This window comes from Solea solea, chromosome 20, assembly GCF_958295425.1.
Source record: "Solea solea chromosome 20, fSolSol10.1, whole genome shotgun sequence".
Lineage (NCBI taxonomy): Eukaryota > Metazoa > Chordata > Actinopteri > Pleuronectiformes > Soleidae > Solea > Solea solea.
Genome location: NC_081153.1, coordinates 2209705 through 2230076, shown reverse-complemented (window position 1 = coordinate 2230076; position 20372 = coordinate 2209705). Strand labels below are relative to the sequence as shown.

Below are 20372 nucleotides of genomic sequence, written 5' to 3'. Positions count from 1 at the left end.
TTAAATACAGATACAATGCCCGTGCGACTTTAATATAAATCTAACATTCAAAGTTAAAATAAATAAAACATTTACAATATACAAACCTTCAAATCTATGGATCACACCGAGCATCTAATGACAGCGACGTCTGAGCCAGCGGATCATTTCATCAGGACAGGCCGAGGTCACGCTGCTCTGTGCCGGGCACAGTGAGCGCCGAGCGTCCGCAGAGGCGGAGCTGATCACCTACGACAAACGTCGCTGCCAAACTATAAATACGTCATATCTTCATACACAAACCACATGTTTGAATTCTAAATGACTCATTTCTCGCCTCAAATGATCTTTAAACTTTGTTCCGGGACACAGAAGAATATTTATTTCAGATTTATATTTCTATTATTTGCTGCTATGCTCCGCCGAAATGTATTCTGTGATACATGGCCATCGCAAGTACGCTTAAGTCACCTCCGATGCATACTTGATAAAAATGGGCAGAGCAAGAACACTTCCGGGTTTGAGAACCGTCCTCGCTGTTCGCTTACTTGAGAATTGGAACAGCCCTTGGACTGAGGCTGATGAAGTTTTCACAAGTACGGGAGTACGCAAGTACGCACAAGTATGGATATTGAGAAACGGCCAGTATGTTTCAGTGTTACTACAACTTCAACTAAGCAATACTCATTTTAAAGGTGATATATGGCAAAAAAAAAATTTATTTTAAGTCATAAATTGACCATAATGTCATCACATAACCAAGAAGACTCAGGTTTGCGATCTTTCTGCATTTTGAATTTTCATGTTCTCCGGCTTCTTCCCACAAACAACATGTAATATGGAGATTGGACATGGAGATAAAATCTGGACACTCTAAATTGACCGTAGGTGTGAGAGTGGATGGTTGTTTGTCTCTATATGTGTTAGGGGTGTCAACAATAATTGATTCAGTAATGAATCGCAATGCGGGACATGCACGATTCAGCATTGATGCGGCAAAGTGTCATAATCGATTATGTCACAGTTTATTTTCTGGCCTCGAGTGGACAATAAAGCTGTAAAGTTTCAATTACTTCCGGGGGCATAACAACAACAATCAAGATGGCTGAGGCGGAGGGAGATGGCGGCGATAGACGGGTAATTAAAAACGCACCCAAAGCTTGGAAAGCGGACATCTGGGCACATTTCGGATTCTACGAAGTTAATGGGAAACTAGACAAGACTTACGCGGTGTGTAAAACCTGCCACACTAAAATCAAGCACGTTGGCAATACAACTAACTTCACAAACAATGTTGATCGTTGGCATCCTGAGTTGGCTTCAACAACAACACAAAAAGTCGACACATCCCTGCCAAGAATTGACGAGTCGCTAGTGTCAACGTTGCCACACAACTCGTCATAGCAAAGGATGGACAACCCTATTCTGTGGTAGAAAATGTAGGGGTTTGCCACATGCTTAAAACAAGTGAAACCAAGGCAAAGGTAATGGAATCAATGTGTAAAGCCAGTCGTGTAGCCATTACAAGCGACGCCTGGACTTCAGTCGCAACAGAGTCACCATGTAACCATAACGGCACATTATATTAGTGTGTATATATATATATATATATATATATATATATATATATATATATATATATATATATATATATATATATATATATATATATATATATATATATATATGTATAATAATAATATTATAATATTATTATTATTTAATATAAAAATAATATTATAATAATATTATTATTATAATATATTATATATATAATATTATTATTATTATATTATATTATATTATTATATCAGGAAAGTGATAATACACACATAGATATTGAACAACAGATTTTATTGGCTGCTGACTGCTTGAATTGCCTCATGACTGATGAAAAATGTGCCTTGTAGTGTACAGTAGAATTTTGATGCATCGCAATGCATCATAGAATCGAATTGAATCGAATCGTTACCTGGTGAATCGTAATCGAATCGTGAGGGCAGTGCCAATGCACACCCCGATCTGTCCAGGGTGTGACTCCTGCCTTTCACTCCTACTGTATGTCAGCTGAGACCCTCATGTGGAGGATGAAGCGGTAGAAGATGGATGGATGTCATCACAGACTAAAGAAACAATGAAATCCTGGCTTCATGGACAACAATGGTGCAGCCAGTGTTATTCACAAAACACACATTTTCATTTACCACCGCAAACTCTGGTGTGGTGTTTTTGTTCTGTTGCACCGCCCACTCGTTAACGAAGCTCGTAGCACTTGGGAGCAAGCAGAGAGCTGCTGCACGATACGAAAGCTCTCTCTGTCTCTCTCTCTCTCTCTCTCTCTGTCTCTCTCTCTCTCTCTCTCTCTCTCTCTGTCTCTCTGTCTCTCTCCCCGTCTTTCTCTCTGAGGTTTGTCATTGTTGCTGTGTCATCTCTGTCATAAAGTGATCATTCTCTGCTGCTCCAGTGAACCCATATGGGTTCAGTGTTGTTTTAAACAGAGGGACAGTTATGTGTATGTGTAACAGTGTAACACTGGGTCCAAGTGCAGATATGTGGTTTTTGTGTTTATCCCACATTCATTCATGATTTTGAATTGGAATGGCAGGATTTGTTTTATTATTATTAGCCCTCCCTGTTTAAAAAAAGTGTTTTTAAACAGAGCAAACACAGCTTTTTCAAGCATCCTTGTTTTATTATGGATACTTCCATGATTTGACTTGTACAAAGACATTAAATTATTACACACACTACCAGGGTCAGAGCCATAGCACAAACCACTGTGTAACGATTGTAACGCTCAAAACTTTTAAAATCAAGTTAAAACTGAGGGTTATCTCCCAATTTACACACAGTATAAAATCTTCAGTAAGGGTTCGAGTTGTCACAAGGATTGTTGATGCTCACAAAGCAGGAGAATTATTATAATAATTTAATTGAATTTCTGCTTGCAAAGTCAAATCATGGAAGTATCCAAAATAAAAGTAGGACGTTTGAAAAAAAAACTGTGTTTGCTCTGTTTAAAAACACTTAGGAAATACTTTGAAAACAATTACATTTTCATATGGGGGCTAATCATTTCGTCCTCCACTGTATAAATGCAAGGAACATCTGTCCGTCTGCTAATCACATAACTGTCAATAATGCCAGCCTATTGAAATTCAAATCACGGCCCGTGGGCCACATGTGGCCCATAGCCAACCTCTAAGTGGCCCAGCCTATGGTGCCACTAGAAACACTGAGGGAAACAGGTTTAAAGGCACTGTGAGACGTCTGTGGGTCGTACATGACGTGTTTACCTTATTTCAAAGACAAACAAACGCTAATATGGTGCACCTTTTGGGTTTACACATGTCTGTTCAACAGCATCGCTGCACAGACTTGTCACCTTTAATTGTTGACATCCACAAACCTTTGATTCCTCCACTCTAACCACATTCCCCTTGATAATGTTTTCAGGGACGTGTGTACGACACATTCTCCGTGTCCTCAATGATAACTGATGCTACATCACTGCGGTGACAAAAGCAGGTGAGATCAGCTGAGCCTCAGAGTCACATGCCTCCTCAGAATAACTGTAGTCTATTTACATTCCTCGTCCACAGTGCCCGGTCTGCACGAGGCAGACTGAGGTGACGTAATGACTGCATCAATCGCTAACAGCAGACACTACCTCACTGGAGGGAAGGCTGCCTACGAGCGGAGCCTGTGCGCTGCCTCGGCTGTGATTTAAACGCTCCTTCCTCCCACTGCAGGAACATTATACGCCTTCACTGGACGGCACACGGGTGTCGGCATTGTGCATCGTCGGTTACAGTTTGTTTGCATTGGGCTTTGAGAAGGTTAATGAGTTCATGAGATGAATTTTAACTAACTACAACAATGGCAGTGTGCAGTTAACCTTATGTTTGGCTTTGGCTAATGTGATTGTCATAGTATCATCAACATGTCATTTTTGTAACTGCACATGTGGTCATGACAAAAAGTCACATATAAAGCCAGATACAAGGGCTAATTGATTGGGGTAAATGAGTTAATCCATCTTTACTATAAATAACTCAGCTTTGAGTAAAAGACAAAAACAGAAGTTTCTTTTTCGTTTGTGGGGAGAATGACAAAGGCATCCGACGGTGACCCCTCTAAAAATGAAGGGTGGGGGTTGTGGTAAAGGCACCGGCGGTTTAATAGGAAATCAATAAAGCACAAAAGCAAAGCTGTGTATTACTGCTGCAGTCACATGGTATGGACTGACTGACTGACTGGGGGGGGGGGGGTTGTCTGTCTTGCCAAACTGCAGGGTCACCTTGTTGATGGAAGGCAGAATAGTGACCTTGCATGTGCATTTTTTTCCCAGTGTTTTGAGAAAGCTGCTTTGTATACACAATGGAAAGGTGGTCGTGGCTCGTGTGACAGAGCAGCTCTGAGGTTCTTCTTGTTCTTCAGGCGTTTAAATCTTAGCACGTGATCATTTAGAGTCTGTTGTCCACACAAATTGAACTAAATTCAAATATTGACGTGGTTCTTTAGTGATTCATCTTGATTAGAGCGAATGGCTAAAATAGTAATTATCAGAAAGTTTTTAATCTGAGAAAAGTCATTTTAGTCCGCAGCACAAACTGTGACCTACACATTTCAGCTCATAGATTTATACAAGTAAACATACACAGATTAAGAGTAAATATACAACCTCAAACTGACTGGAGGAGCAGCCTCCAGCTGTCAGTGCAATTATCTGTTTTCTGTATAATTACTTTGCCAAAAGTTCAGTTGGAGTGAGAATATTTATCAAATACAAACTTCCCTTCACTAGAGCTTCAACTCTGAAAATCAGACACTGCTGAACAGTGACAAAACACCAGCACACGGCCAAATCCATCTCATGACAACTCTGAGACGACTCCACCGCAGTTAAAGAGGCCACTCTGCTTTCATTCACACTCCGCTTTCAAACTTTCATGCTAATTTGTTTTCCACTTTCCAAATAATTAAAAAGCAACATCCTTTCTCTGACAGGTGAGTACGCCGTGTGCCGTCTAACAGCTGAACATGCAGGGCCTCTCTCTCCGTAGGCCTTTCACCGACCTCCACGACTACTTTGCATTCGCCACGGCCGTAAACAGACCCAGCAGTGAGCAGGAAGAAAAGCAATTTATTTGGTAATTTGGTCATGTTTTACCCTTAAAACTGATGGAGAGGCTGAAACGGTGTGTGTGTGTGTGTGTGTGTGTGTGTGTGTGTGTGTGTGTGTGTGTGTGTGTGTGTGTGTGTGTGTGTGTGTGTGTGTGTGTGTGTGTGTGTGTGTGTGTGTGTGTGTGTGTGTTAGGCTGTCAGGACAAAGTCTGGCTCAAAACCAACACTTTAAGCTGCTTCTTACCACAACAAAAGACTTGGAATTGTATCGAGGGGTTACAAATAAGTTAGTGGAAGGATTACAGCGAGGCATTTGGTTTAGATGGTTTATGTTGGGGTTACAGGGATTTACAGGCCCGGGTTTTCGGTTCCAACCCACAAACGTACAAACTGAGCCAAGCCAGACCAGTCTGCAGCATTCTGTGTTTTCTGTCTGAAGCCAAAACCAATGCAGTTAATGTAAGCTGCACTGAGTTTGTTACCTTGTCCATGACATGCAACTCACGTGTGTGTGTGTGTGTGTGTGTGTGTGTGCGTGTGCGTGTGCGTGTGCGTCTGGATTCCTGTTAGAAATCAATAAAACGACATTGGATTCTCTGACGTCAGATGTTTCTTTTTAAACTTTTATTTTCTGAGAGGACGGCGTGTGAAACCATAAAAATAATGGCACAACAGAAGGCGGAGCCTCGTGCCTAGTGGTGCTTTCTTATTGTCAGGAGTGAAAAGAGTTTGTTCTCACCCTCTCGTACAATCATTATAGTATTAACCTGTCAAGAAAAGCTTTTAAGGGAGCAAGGATGACTACAAAAGCAGATTCACTTGCCCCCATGGTAATTCATAGGTACGTGCAGGAGGACGGATCATTAGACAACCCTATTGGCAACCTCTCCTTTTTCCACAATGCTGTGGAAATGAATCGGGAAGCAGAAACAGAAGAGCTTTTTCCCTCCTTTAAAGTATGTGATTTTAATAAATTGCAAGGTCGCCTTTTACCTACCATGTTCTCTACTCGAAGCTCATAAGGCATGGGGTTGTAGACCATGAGCTGCACTTCACAGACGTCTCCTTGAACCCACTGGAAGTCTGGAAATGGAGGAAAATTGAATACATTACTTTAGAAGAAGAGGAAGAAGACATGAGTGGTATTAAAAGCCATCTGAATTTAATGAGCTGAGGGAAATACACCATTAGGCGACACTGCTATTAAAACACAGAGACATCACTGTAATACATGTGATACATGATGTAAATAATCACTTGATTGCGATCGTCTAGTTTATGTTCCACTTCAGTTAGACTATACCCAGCTTTCCTTTAGGATTTAAAGCACATACAGCAGTCACCGCAGCTTGGCTCAGAAATACTCAACCGAGTCTGTCGCCTCGGTCAGACTACAAGTCACGATCATCAGCCAAATACCCACGATTGGCACATGATTGCTCAGTCGACAGTCACCAAGAGTAAAATATGGAAACACCAGGACACCCCTAATTCACTGCAGGGCCCAACTTCAGTTCCAGCATCCTGGAAATCTGAGCGCGCCACGACTCAAGACACCACAGTCGATCTGAGACAAGGACGGCAGGAGAGCGGCGGAAACCAAACAGCAGTAAAACAGCGCTTCATCAAAGAGAAAGAAGAAGACGACGACGAGGGAAAAGGAGAAATACAACATCCATAAATGTAGTAGAGATCACAGACGGCACCGCGACAGTAAAAGTTCAGTGGTCGATGTGGAGAGATGAAACTGATGGTTTATCCACACCAGAACTTTCCCTGTACGGTCTTTTCTCTTTACCATAAGCACTGCACTGTTCCGTGAAATGTATTCGTACACACACACACAAACCCTCCACAACGACTCTTAAAGCTGTAGTACGCCGCGCTGCAACGCTGCCACAGACATACAATAAAGCTCTATTTGAACAAGTATACATTCAATTGTATACAATCATCAAGAAAATAATCACAAAGACCAAACAAACTCCAGTCACGTGGACGAGAAGACGACGACAAAGACAGCGACAGCGCGATCGAGCGAGGAGGTGAAAACACAGGGGTGGCGTTTTGATTTTTTTTGTTTTGTTTTATTTAAATAGCATTTTAATGCTCCCAAAAACAGACAAAAGTACTGTAAATGTAACGTCTAAATGAAACCGTTTCAGCTCTGCACTGCAGCAGCCATCACTCCACAATGAAATGATGAAAGGTTTTTGTCAGACAGCAAAGCCCCGTTAGTCCCGCGGTAGATGGCATACCCATCTCCATTTCTGAAATGTAACACATTCTGGGTCCATTTAGTGAACCCCGCCGCTGTAAATAGACTTGCAAAGGAGCTTCTCGGAAATCCTGGCTCAGACGCGGGCGGCAGAGGATTTACAGACGGCAAACTGCAGCCGTGCACCTTGGGAAATTAAGTCAGTCAAAAGAAAGTTATCTATAATATGAACGTGTGGAAAGCCAACATTCTCATCGACACAGACCTCCTAAACCAGGGACCAGACTGCTGGTGCCTCTGTACTCACTTGTCGATTGTCAATTTAGATTCTTTGGTGATTTTAAAAGGAATTTTACTTTTTTGAAATCTCATTGTATAAAGCAGTAATTAAAGTTTGGAGTTCATGTGTTTGCATTTTGTTTGGTTTTGTCAAATTGTTTCTAGTATCAAAACAATCAACAGTGGCTGCCCGCAGGGACAGAAGGAAATACAGATTTAAGGCACTTAACAAAGGGCTTTCCTAAAAACCCTAACCCTATGATATCTTTAAAACATGTTCTGAGACTTTTTCCTCACCATAAGACCTCATTTTCCAGCTGGAAACTGGTATTTGTAAACCACACCACAAGTCCATAGAGAAAAGAAGCTATTTTACGTCATGGAAAACAGTTTTCGATTCACTGCTCCCTCCCTTTAGTTAATTCTTCCTTGGGATTTACCTCAGTGACACAAACTTAGAGCGGCCACTCCTGTGTCCCCCTCTAAACTAAAACTGCTTTCTATGTGGACAAAACAAAGTATGTCTAACATCCAGAGAAGGCTGATTTTATCAAGTATCAGAGAGAGCGAGTGTCTGTTCCCAGGTATGACCCCCCCCTGAAAAAAAACAACATTTTCTTCTACTCTGTATAGAGCTCACTGGATCAGCCCATTAGTTCTTCTCCCCTTGGCCCTGACCGCTTGGTCTGGCTTGGCACGTTAACATCATGTGCATACAAATAGCTTAATAGTGAATTAAAAACCATCCATGTTACAAGCACGGAGTAAAAAAGGTTGAAGGTGTGCTGACGACAGCTTCACTGACATCTCTGATGCTGTCGAGGTGTAAAATAATGGTTTTTCTATTGCAGTACCACAGATGGCCACTGGAGGAAATTGGCAATATTAGCCGTGTCTCATATTAGTCAAATGAGATGAGACGGAAGTGAAGCGCTGTTGAAATGAGACGGTCCAGCCCACAGAAGTCGCAGGTTTCCCTTCGTCTTCTTCTTCTTCCATTAAATCCGTCAGGCTGTACACCAAGAAGCTAAATGCCGCCCTCTATGGTTCAAAGTCCTGAATCACAACTCTCCTGCCCCTCGAAGTCTGACTGTTGATTTAAGCTCTAACCATCTGGTATATTTACACATATCTGATGTAAAATAGGTATATTCATAATGTATTTTATGTTGTATTTTTTTTTTGTTTATGATTTGAACATGTAAGTCGACTCTATAATTATTGATAATTTTGGACGTGAAATATAAGAACAAAAACAGGTTTTTAAACCCAGTTAAGCTTCTTAATGCTTCTCTTTAATCTACAAAATAATAATAATAATTCAATAATACAAAGAATCAGCTGAAATGACTTGAATAAAAAAACTTCTAAATGATATTTAATTAAATCATGATTATAGCTCCACTGTTCTCCAGAGTCCAAAGACCAAGTGGGAATCCAGATGCTGGTGTTACCCAAAACAATCTATAGAAGACACATCATTTATGTTGATGTCTTGTCTGATTTTCAGGACACTTACTTACTGAACATACCGTCTCAGTTTCCCTCACTGAGGAGTAGATGAAATAAAACTCACCTCCCTGTTCTCCCATAGACAGCCCATCATTCACGTCAACATTCAACACATAGCTGTAGATTTAACCGTCTTAAAACTTAGCCTCACACCAATTAAAGGACAGAACAACCTCCCATTGTTTTACGGCCTCATATCAATAGAACTCAAAATAATACACATACATATATTATTTTCACAGTCTTCCGCTTGGGTTCCCAGTGGGGAAATGAACGAGTGCTGTGATTTGAAGTTTACTGTAACGCCGTAAATGTTTACAGCTGTGGTTTATATGGAAGCATAAAGAAGTCCTCAGGAATGTCCATATCGTGCATATTTCAGCGCCGACAGGACAATGCTGCTTGAAACGCTACGACGGGACATTAAAATGTGACAGCTCACATCATAAAGTAACACTGAGCTCTGTGTCTGTGTGCGTTTGATTTCTACAGTCACAGAGTGAAGAGAGAATTAAAACTACATTATTTTACACAGCTTGCAGCTCCCAAACTAACACACTGGAACTCGCACAATCAAGCCTAAGTCTAAAAGTAAACGATGACAACTTCAAGGAATATGTCAATAAAACCATAAAGTACAATGTAGTGGGTGCAGCCAAAATATTAATGCACGCAATCTTTCTTTACCAACAGACATGACATGTCTTCAGAGTCTGGCTCTTCCCTCCCCAACTGTGTGATCTTGTACAAAGTTCCATCAGATCCTACAGAATGTCTTCTAGAGCTTTTATTAATCAACCTTTTCTCTGGCTGCTGCAGAATAAACACCTGGCAGCTGCTACAGCCACTTTAAGCCTTTTAAAAACACTTGATTGACCTAATAACTTGAATTGAATGTAATTTTTTTGACATTCATGCATCTATGATCTACTTTATTTGTGTGTTCTATACGTTTCATGTGTGAAATAGTATTGTTGCATATGTTGTGTGCTGTCTCTGTGTTACTACATATGCAAATGAGCTCTTACCTATAATCTATTACAGTGATTAATTTATCAGTTTTAACTGAACAGAGTCCCTTTTTTAAACCAATTAATTCAATAAATAACATCCCATATGAAATACTAATTCACTGAAGTGAAACGTTCCCTCAATTACACAAAATGATTTTGCTTGTCTGTGGACATAGAGATCAAAGTCCGATAATAAAATAAATAGAAAGTGAAATGTAAAGGAGCTCCTGCTATGAGACAATGCTTGTATATAGAGCTGAAACAATCACTCAGTTATTAGTCTATTTTGATAATCGATGAATCAGTTTGAAGCTCTTTTCATGATTAAAACAAGATTTCTGATTGTTTCAGCTTCTTAAATGTGGATATTTTTCTTCATTTCTTTGCTCCATAAAACAAATAAATCATTAAAAGCTGAATCATTTTGGTTTGAGAACATCATCATTTACAGGTTTGACACTGATCAACTTTTTCTGACCAAACGATTAATCAACAAAATAATCGACAGATTAATCTGATTACGAAAATAATGTCTACATGTAAAGGGAAAAGAGAGGGGGATATTATCTCCAGGTTATGACTTTAAATGCTGTTATAATTATTTATATTCACGTTGTCTGACGCAGTTTTCCACAGAATACAAACAGATTTCCTCAAAAGCAAATGATTTGGTTGTTGTTTCTTTTGAAAGATCTATAAGAAAACAATTTTAATCTATTTACAGACTATTTGATGAGAGAATTGACAGCAGTTGGCCACAATCACTTCCCAGTAACTTGTGTAAACTTGTGTAAATATGTAGACAGACAGAGTTTAAGTGTGGAAATGGAGAGAACGCTGTCTCCGTGATGAATTGCTCACGTCTTCCATGATTGGACATAAACAAGATTAATAAAAAGGGAATTCAAATACAATATTCCCTCCCTCTCACCGGGATATGAAAAGAATAATAAATTACTATGAAGAGGGGAAATAATAAACCTTAATAAAGCCTCGTTAGACCTGAACTCAGTCTAACAAAAGACGGCTACAGCACTACAGGCCTCGTATCTCCGCCAGTCAAAGACGACCGAGGGAGCTCGCCATTAAATTACATGTGATGAGCAACAGAGATACGAACAATCTTGATCATCTTGAGAGCAATTTAAGAATGGGATCTGAAATAACATCACCACGTCTATTATTAAATCGAATAACTAACACTTCCAAATTGAATCAGTAGAAAGTAAAAAAAAACAGCTACTTCTTTAATAAAAAGTCCAAAAGCTTGTACAAGTTTTCACACATGCACAGCAGCAGAGAGGGAAGAGAGAACTACAGTAATAACACTATCTTGTGCTCATATTAAAAGGACATATTGTTTGCTAAGTCCATTTTGGAAAAAATAGGAACTTTCGGCAAATACAACAAATAAGCTCTGACTGATTCTTCTCCACTGTAACCGAGCTCTTGGGTATTGTAGTATTTGGATCAGTTCCTGTGCCAACATGGCAGAAAATGGTGTGTGTGTGTGTGTGCGTGTGTGCGTGTCATTGGACGTACCTATCTTCTTACAGCGCTCCTCTCCTCTGTTGTGCATGATGATGGGCGAGTAGATGAAGGGGCTGGCAGTGGACATATTCTGTCCCAGCAGACCTTTTACTTTGTGCGGGCGCAGACTGACGGGCAGGTCGAGGAGCTTCACTGATCTGATGATTTGGGTATAAAATTTAAAAAAAAAAGGCAATGACGTGAGCTTTGAGTGTTTAGTTCAGCTTTAGATCAGCTCACACCACACATGATCATTCCAGGGAAACTCACAGGTGCAGTTTCATTTCATTTGCAGTAAAACTCTAGCGTTTAAAGATAAATATTGAAGAATATCACAGCATGAGGTTTATACGTCATATTGAAGTGGACAAGGTGAGCAAAGCAATAAAAATGAAAGTGGAGACACTTGAAGAAAGTGCGTACTCCACAGTTTCAGTAAGCAAAGCAAGGGCCCGTTAATCCACCGTGGGATTCTCTGTCAATATAATTTAGTAGATTAAGACGTGAGAACGAGCAGCTCTGTGCGAAAGTTATTACTGTTACTCATTAATACGTCAAGTATTACATGTTACAATAAAATGTCTTTATGAATGAGGACCAATGATTTCTCTGCACAAAGGGTCGAATTTACAATGACACAAAGTTTTAAGTTCTAGGTTGTGTTATTTATTACTTAGAGCGTGGGACTGTACCTCTTGGTTTGTTTCCAGTCTTATTTTACTTAATGCAGACTTTGCGTTCAGGGAACTTATTTAAATAATCCGAAAGCAGAATCTTTCCTGCTTTTTCTGGGTGTTGATATGTGCTGCAGTGCACTTTGCAGTCTTTTTGTTCTTTCTCTTGTTTTTAATGGTACTCAGCTATTTGCAAAGAAACAGTGATTCATTATCAACTGTGCTACTGGTTTGTTTTGTGCGCAGCCATTGTTTCCAGTGACTGCAAGAGGAAGAGGGAACTGAGTAATATTAAGTTATGTTCAAATTTAGCATGAGTGTGCAGGTCTTTGGTCTTGCTCATAGAAAAACTATCTGAAAGATAGACACAATCTTTAGTCACAGTAGAGAGAAAAAAAACAGTAGCGATCAGTCATTTTTTTTGACTTACCGGACAATGGGGAGCTTTGTAAACGGCACAGGAGGGAGCTTCAGGCCATCAGGAAGGGTGATGACCTCCATTCCACCAGGACACTTGGAGGTGTAGTTCTCCAGACTCTGGGTCACTTCCTTCTTCTCTATAAAAAATGAATAGAAACTCATGTAACAGTGTGTGAAAAGCCCTGATCACACAGTCATAAATAAATCCATATACGTCATTATCCACAGACGAGACACGAAATGAAATTAAACACAACACGAGTCGCTTTAAAAGTTTCCCGCGCACCCTCGCAGATCACCTCGCACCATCCAGACTTCATCGTTCAGGTGTGATATAAATTAGCCGGGACATTAATGACCTGCGAGGTGACTCTCCCTCAGCAATAACAACTCCAACCTTCAAGTACAACTGTAAGCTTTATTGCACCATCAATACCTTTAGAGGGAACCATTACTGCTCACCGAGCTGTGCAATTTGCTTTGGCTCTGCAAGTTCCAGGAGTGTCCAAAAAGATTTTTACACAGATCTATGAGGCCTTTAAAAGAGGGTGCGTTAAGAGGTGTCATGATGAGCTGCTGCATTTGTCTACTATTTCAAAGCTACATTATCAGCAATGTGTCACAAAACTTCTTTTGCACATTCAGATATTCTCTTTACGGCTCGAGTAAGTTGTTGCCATTTCAATTAGTTACCGGTTTTATGGTTGGGGGGCGATTGGTGCAGATTTAATGTTTGCACAAACAACAACAACAACAAGAACAACAACAACTGCACTCAGGGAGCCAGAAAAAGCTCCAGCACAACTAGATCAGATCAGAGTGAAGACAGAATAACGGAGGAAAGTTCAGAGGGAAGAGAAATGGTGACAGAGGAAATGAAGTGAGAGACAGATGGACCGAGGAAGGAATCAGGGGGAGGAGGAGGAGGAGGAGGAAGAATCATCACATGGGTAAAATAGCAGGAGATGAATGGTGTGATAGCTTGCTTGTCCTCCTGGCTCACAGTTTTGGTGATTGATGACATAATTGTTGATTTTTCCTTTTTCTTTTTTTGTCTCGTTTGCCATGTCTGATGTTTTGAGGGCCACGTCAACACAGACAGAAAAAAGAGGTCAGTTCTGTTTCACCGTTGTTTTACTGCCCAATAATGTTTGCAAAGAAAATGTGTTTAAATTGAAATGTTAAGTATTAAAAAAGGGAACATTTTTCAGCGAGAATGTTTAAATATGAATTTACTATTTTGTGATCTTTTACTAATGATTGAGTTATTATACATCTTGACTGATGTTAGCCGGTGAAACCAACTCTTCACAGAAAAGTCATCATGTGTTAAAATTTACAAAACAACAAAAATATTGATCTGTATGATGAACTGAAGAACAATGTGATTTGCAAAATACAAAACACAACTCCAGCACCTCCACTGGCTCCCTACCTGTCTGACCTCCTGCACGTCATCCCCCCCACTCGTTCCCTCAGATCCTCCTCCTCCATCCACCTCTCTGTACCCCCTGCCCCCCCCAGCACTATGGGGGGCAGAGCCTTCAGCCACTCTGCTCCCCAGCTCTGGAACACCCTACCACCTGACCTCTGTAACTGTGATTCTCTCCCCATCTTCAAATCAAGACTCAAAACTCACCTGTTCCGGACCGCCTACTCCCTCTAACCTCCCTGCTTTTACTGTCACTGCACTATTTTATTGTGTTGACTTTATGTGTTTTACCTTGGTTTTAACTAATTGTGTAATTTTAATTCATTCTGTTTGTAAAGTGTCTTTGAGTGACCTGAAAGGCGCTTTTAAATTAAACGTATTATTATTATTATTATTATTATTATTATTATAATATTAATAATAATAATTATTATTATTATTATTATTATTATTATTATTATTATTATTAAATGTGAAAATTGTCTTTGTTTCGTCATTAAAAATGAATCATTTTGGTTTGTGGACAAAAACAAGACATTTGAGAACATCAATATTTGTCAACATTTTATGGACCAAGCAATTACTCGATTAATCGAGAAAATGATCGACAGATGAATCCATTATGGAAATAATCATGAGCTGCAGCTCTAGTGTAGAGCACGTTTGGCATGAGCAGTCTCTAGAATATTGAGCATGTTGTCCTCAGAGAGTGGCTTTAACCTGAACCAAGCTGGAATCAAACCCAACCTGAGCCTAATGTACTGCAGTTAATCTAAACAATTGTTACCAAGGTTCCAGTTTGTTTATTATATGTTATATAGATATAACATAAAAAGAAAATAATGTAATTGAACTTGATCTAAATCTCAATATCCGACTGGGTATCCACACTTCAAATCATCAGTGTCAACACAATCAGAATTCCCTTTGTGTGCGACTATTCTACAGATGTAAGCAGCTGCAGTTACAACTTTCAGCACAAGTAAAGCACTTGTGAAGCTGTCTTTTTTTTGTCAATGCAATATCCTTGAAGGTCAGAGGGGTGAGTGAGTCAGAGGCTCTTTGATAACCACAGCACAGGTTACACAGGAAAAACTACTTTGTTGTTTCTCCTCCACAGGCAAAAACAATATAAGCCAGGCGACTACAACAAAATGTCCAGATAAGCAAAGACACGTTTAACAGAAAAAAGGCTGGAGAAAAGTGAAAAGTTGAAGGGCAAATGAAAGGCGGCATGAGTTTGAGTCTAAATCCTCTTATTTCTAACTGCATACTTTTTAAATGTACACCCGTCTCATTTGCCGTCATTCGACAAAACTCTGTTAACGCCTCAGTATCAAGAGGTTGACATGGCGGTGGCGTTCACTTATAACTATATAAAATAAAACGGTGCAATAATGCCCACACCGCGCAAATGAGTGTGACGGTAATGAGAGGGCGCAGGAATTCCGACAGCATCTTTTGTACGTTGTCACATTAACGCCTCCCAGTTCGTCAGCGGAGAGATCCAATGTAATTCTTAAAAGCAGGAGATGCCACAGGAGATTTAAGTGCATGAGAAAGAAGGTTAGCAGGTTAGTGTGAGTGACAGCAGTAACTATGGTATTAATGTCAATTTTGGAGATTTCAATGTATTTGGTCACTCAACATTGATTTTTGCACCTATAACACAAACTCGCTGTAGAAGAGGCCTTTTACACAGTTTCTGTTATTTTATTGCAGAACTATTGAGGACAGGAGAGAGTAGATAAGCTCAATAACCCATATCAATAAATTCATTCATTCATTCATTCATTCGTAGGGTGAAAGGTGAGGTACAACCTGGACAGGTCAAAGTGAAATCAGGGTTCTTTCAATCTGCAAAGGTTGACATCAATATTATCTCAATGAAAGTGTGTATAAGGTCAAAAACCAGTGTTTCCATGGGCACAGTGGCCTACATGATGAAATGAGGTTTCAAATCACCACCATTTGCAGTGGAACTTTAAGACCAAGGGCATGGGGAAATAAAATCCTGGTCTGGAGACTGAACGTGAAAACTGATGGAGAAATGAAGCTGAACTCAGGGAGATCTTTGAAAAAGCCGCTCCAGACAACAAGCAAAGCTCATCTTTAAGCATACAGCCAAGAGAAGACAAGAGTGTGAATCTCAATATGTCTATGACATATTTCCAAACACACACTTAACTTAACTTAATGTGGAGATGTAACATTTCCACATTAAAATATTTAAAACCAACAATACTTGTTGTGTACCACCAACACTCTCCCAGGACAACAATTCCCATGGTTTGCTGCTTGCATCATCAGACTGGGTCTTCTGTTATTGTTTTGACTGAGAGAGCCCTTCCATCAGAGCTTAGATAACATGCATTTAAGGCCCACAGTCTTAGAAACTGTCAGGTAAAGCTTGAGAGAGAGAAAGAGACAGTGCTTGAGAGGAACTTTAAAGAATAACGGCTAAATAATAATTTGTCTCAAATCTCTGCATTGCACTCTTATCTCTTTGGTGTACAAAGAGATAAGAGTGCAATCGCTGCCAAATGGTCTCTGCATGAAGTAACTGATTTTCACTTAATGAATTTGCACAAAATAATAAAAACTCATTTCGACTTGGTCACAAGGTTGTAAGTAAGGTTATATATATATATTTTGACTTCCCTGTGCTTCAGTGTTACACAAAGAAAACATAATGATCAACTTTCATATCTTCAGAATATGAATTCATATTTTTAGAAAAGGCCATATTTTCAGCGAGCATGCAGCCCCCGAGACAACAATATCAATATACTCGCTCCAGACGTGAAATGAACCACTTTTGTCAAATGGTGCAGCGATTTCACTGCTCATTGCGGCAGCACAATGAAAACCTTACATATTTCTCTGCAAAATAGAAGTGATTTAGTTTGTTTTTTGATGGTTTCAAGCTCCAGAGGACCAGTAACTGGCAGTTAGGGATAGTTTACCCATTATCACATCAACCTGAGATAAACAGCCTGCGACACACTGAAGAAGAATTCCGGGCCTCTGCGAATAATGAAGTTGGGGAAAGTAACACCAGCTGTCAGGTTTTCCGACACGCCATTCTGTATCAGTCCCATCGTGTTTTCCCTCGCGTCGCGAGCTACAGAGTTTAGAAAGTCTACAAATAGCAACAACACCCCATCACCCAAGACACAAAACAGCCACAAGGCAATTACCACACTGTTGTTACTCAGGTAGCAGATGGATCAAAAAGTAAAGCAGGTAAAAATAAATAAATCGTTTAAAAAAAACAAGTCTGCTCATGTCTAAGTTTAAACTTGTGAAGGCAGCACAAACACACGGGGGTTATCTTAGACAACTCTGATCGACGTGGTGGATTTATCTGGAGCAACGATTCACAGCCACAGAATCATTCTAACCCACGGAGACGCCAGCCCTAATTCCAAGAAATGTGTTTATTTAATCCAACTTTGAAAAAACACATGGGCGAGGAATAATGTTCATTAAAAATATGAGGGAGAAACACAGCAACACAATACATCAGTACTACACTAAACAGATGTGCCCAGACATGGAAAAACCAGGAACAAGCCTCCGGAGGGAAAAGTGTGATTCCAACAATGTCTAACACATGGAAATCTGAAAATAGTTGAAGAAGATGTGGCCATATAATGCTCCTGTAATGTTTAAAGCTGCAGACGGCAGGTAGCTTCTATTGTGATTACTGTCAAAGCCGTCTCTTTTATTTGATGTTGCCTTGCCATGCTGGCAGTTTTTAGAAATGATGAAATAGCAGGTTTTCCTTTGAAATTTTATTTGCATCCATCTGCTCCCTGAACTGCTTTGTGATTGGTCATTTTCTCCAAAGTTGGAAACACAGCCAAGAGGAGGTACAGAAGTATAGATCACTTCACGTACGCTATAATGTCATTATGGAATTATTCATCAGTAATGCCAAAAAATACCCTACGTACGCTAGTTTTTAAGATATAATATGCAACATTTTAGCGTTAAATCATCTTAAGAATGAGTAGTATACTTTTACTATAAAGACACTATACTATAAAACTATAGCTGATTGCTGTGTGGTGTATATAACTTAACTACAAGCTGGAACCCAAACCACTTCAGGAAAATGACAAGAGAGGATCAGTCACTTAATCGAGAAGTCAGCTGAAGCTCATGATCCCACGACATCATCAAACTACATCTTTTGTTATTGTTCTGATTATGAGAGAGAGAGAGAGACCCCTCGCAGCAGAAGTTAAATACAGTATGTGTATATATATATATATATATATATATATATATATATATATATATATATATATATATATATATATATATATATATATATATATATATATATATATACACACACACACATACATACATACTGTATTTTTAGTACATGTTTCAGAAGGAGGAGGAGGAGGAGGAGGTGCCAGACTGTTGTGGCTGTGTATGGTTCTTTAACATGCTACTGAGGCCCCGTTTGTGAAATGAATAAATTGTTAAATTGCCAATATGTCACGTTTCTACAGACTTCAATCATCCAATCCAATAAACGACACCAAACAAGAGTCAATAATAGCAGAATAAACTGTTTGGCATTGGCAGAGAAGATTTGGGTAAACAGGCTTTCCAACAGTATACGATTTATTGCAAAGGACACAAATTTCCCTAATTTTCTGTGCTAAGTTTATATATATATATATATATATATCTTTTTTTCCAAATATCAGATCAATAATTTAATGATCATGTTCAGCCATAGCCTGTGTTTGTAGTTCTCTGTTCTGCTGTGAGATCTTAATGTTTGGTTTTATTTATCACACTCTCCTCATCAGATGTCCCTCACTGACGGCGTTCTCCAAGGCAGTGCTCGAATCAGGTCTAATTAGCTCTACCTGGTCACCTTGTCATGACCCAGTCGGAGAGCCGCTGGGAGTTATCTTAAATTCTAGCGCTGCTAAAAAGGTGAAGGCTTTCATAAAATATTCAGGCTATGTTCCTAATGACACAGGGAATGACTTGAAAAAGGGTAGAGCCAGCCTCAGAGAGGCCTTTGAAAAGACCCCGGCCAACTCAGATATGAAGCGCCCCGTGAGCAATGTGACGACATTAACACAGAGGAGAATGAAATCGCCCAAGTTCACTTTCAATTAAACCATGTTTTATGAATGCCGTGACAAATGCCATGAAAAACTCCCAATCGCTCGTGTATGCTTTGAATAAAAATGTTTGGTATTCTGCGCTCGACATTCACGCACAAGGTCAAAAGTATTCCACTCCAGCTACATACAGTACAATAACCTGCTGTTATTAATATCACACTGCAAACTGGAGTGAAGGAACACAAAGGAAAGCACCCGAACTGCAGCAGACGGCAGCTCAGAGCCCAGTGTCACCAAAGTAAATAAGGAATTTGTATTATAATGTAGCAAAAAAAAAAAAACACGGAAAATAGATAACAGTAGAAGTAGTAATTACATAATTTAGTATAGTTTCTATAGCCTTCTAGCAGCAAGATGTTTTTTCGGGAGCAGTACCGTCACCACAGCTTCACAACAGAATTACCTTTCACGGTGTTTAATATTTTACACAGCGTGCTTGCTTCATGTTGTGCGTACCGCCTCTCATTCTCCTTACACTCTCCCTCCATCTGTAGCCAACCGAGGATTACACTGGGTTCTATTGTGTGGCCAATGGACCGTCTGGCTTTCATATAAAAAAATAAATAAAAAAAAGCACTATCTCCTTCTCCTGGTGACACAGGATTTCTGGTGAGAGCACAGTGATGTACTCCATCCAAGAAAAAGGCTCGGTTTCACATCACATGCGATCAAACACACAATTAATCAGGACGTCTGAGCACTGACAGCGACTCACAGATTTGAATTCATTCTATATTTGTATACTATGTTGACTGTGTGCTGACCTTGATCAGACAGGAAGTCCAGCATGGTCTGCAGCAGGAAGGACAGGTGGCGCACAGACAGGCCCGGGTTTCCCATTCGACGGGAGGCGTACACAAGTTCATGCAGGAGGCGCATCTGTACTGCAGCCCAGCCTCTGTGAGTCCCTGAGAGAGAGAGACAGAGAGAGAGAGAGCGTCACACTCACACCACTGACATCTTATGTTACCATGTTATCAAATCAAATCAGGGGGGAAAAAAAAGCATTAAGAGGCAGCAGGATCA

General features: G+C 39.9%; 1 protein-coding gene across 2 annotated transcripts in view; it reads right to left on the bottom strand.

Moving 5' to 3' along the window:
* The window catches only part of trappc9 (trafficking protein particle complex subunit 9), a 162412-nt gene that overhangs the window by 127476 nt on the left and 14564 nt on the right, over positions 1-20372 (bottom strand). For both annotated transcript variants that reach the window (XM_058619524.1, XM_058619525.1), the window contains 4 exons: positions 20111-20254; positions 12763-12889; positions 11671-11816; positions 6104-6189 (listed from right to left, as the gene is read on the bottom strand). In XM_058619524.1, coding sequence (XP_058475507.1) covers positions 6104-6189; positions 11671-11816; positions 12763-12889; positions 20111-20254 — 503 coding nt within the window. The remainder of the gene's footprint in view (positions 1-6103; positions 6190-11670; positions 11817-12762; positions 12890-20110; positions 20255-20372) is intronic.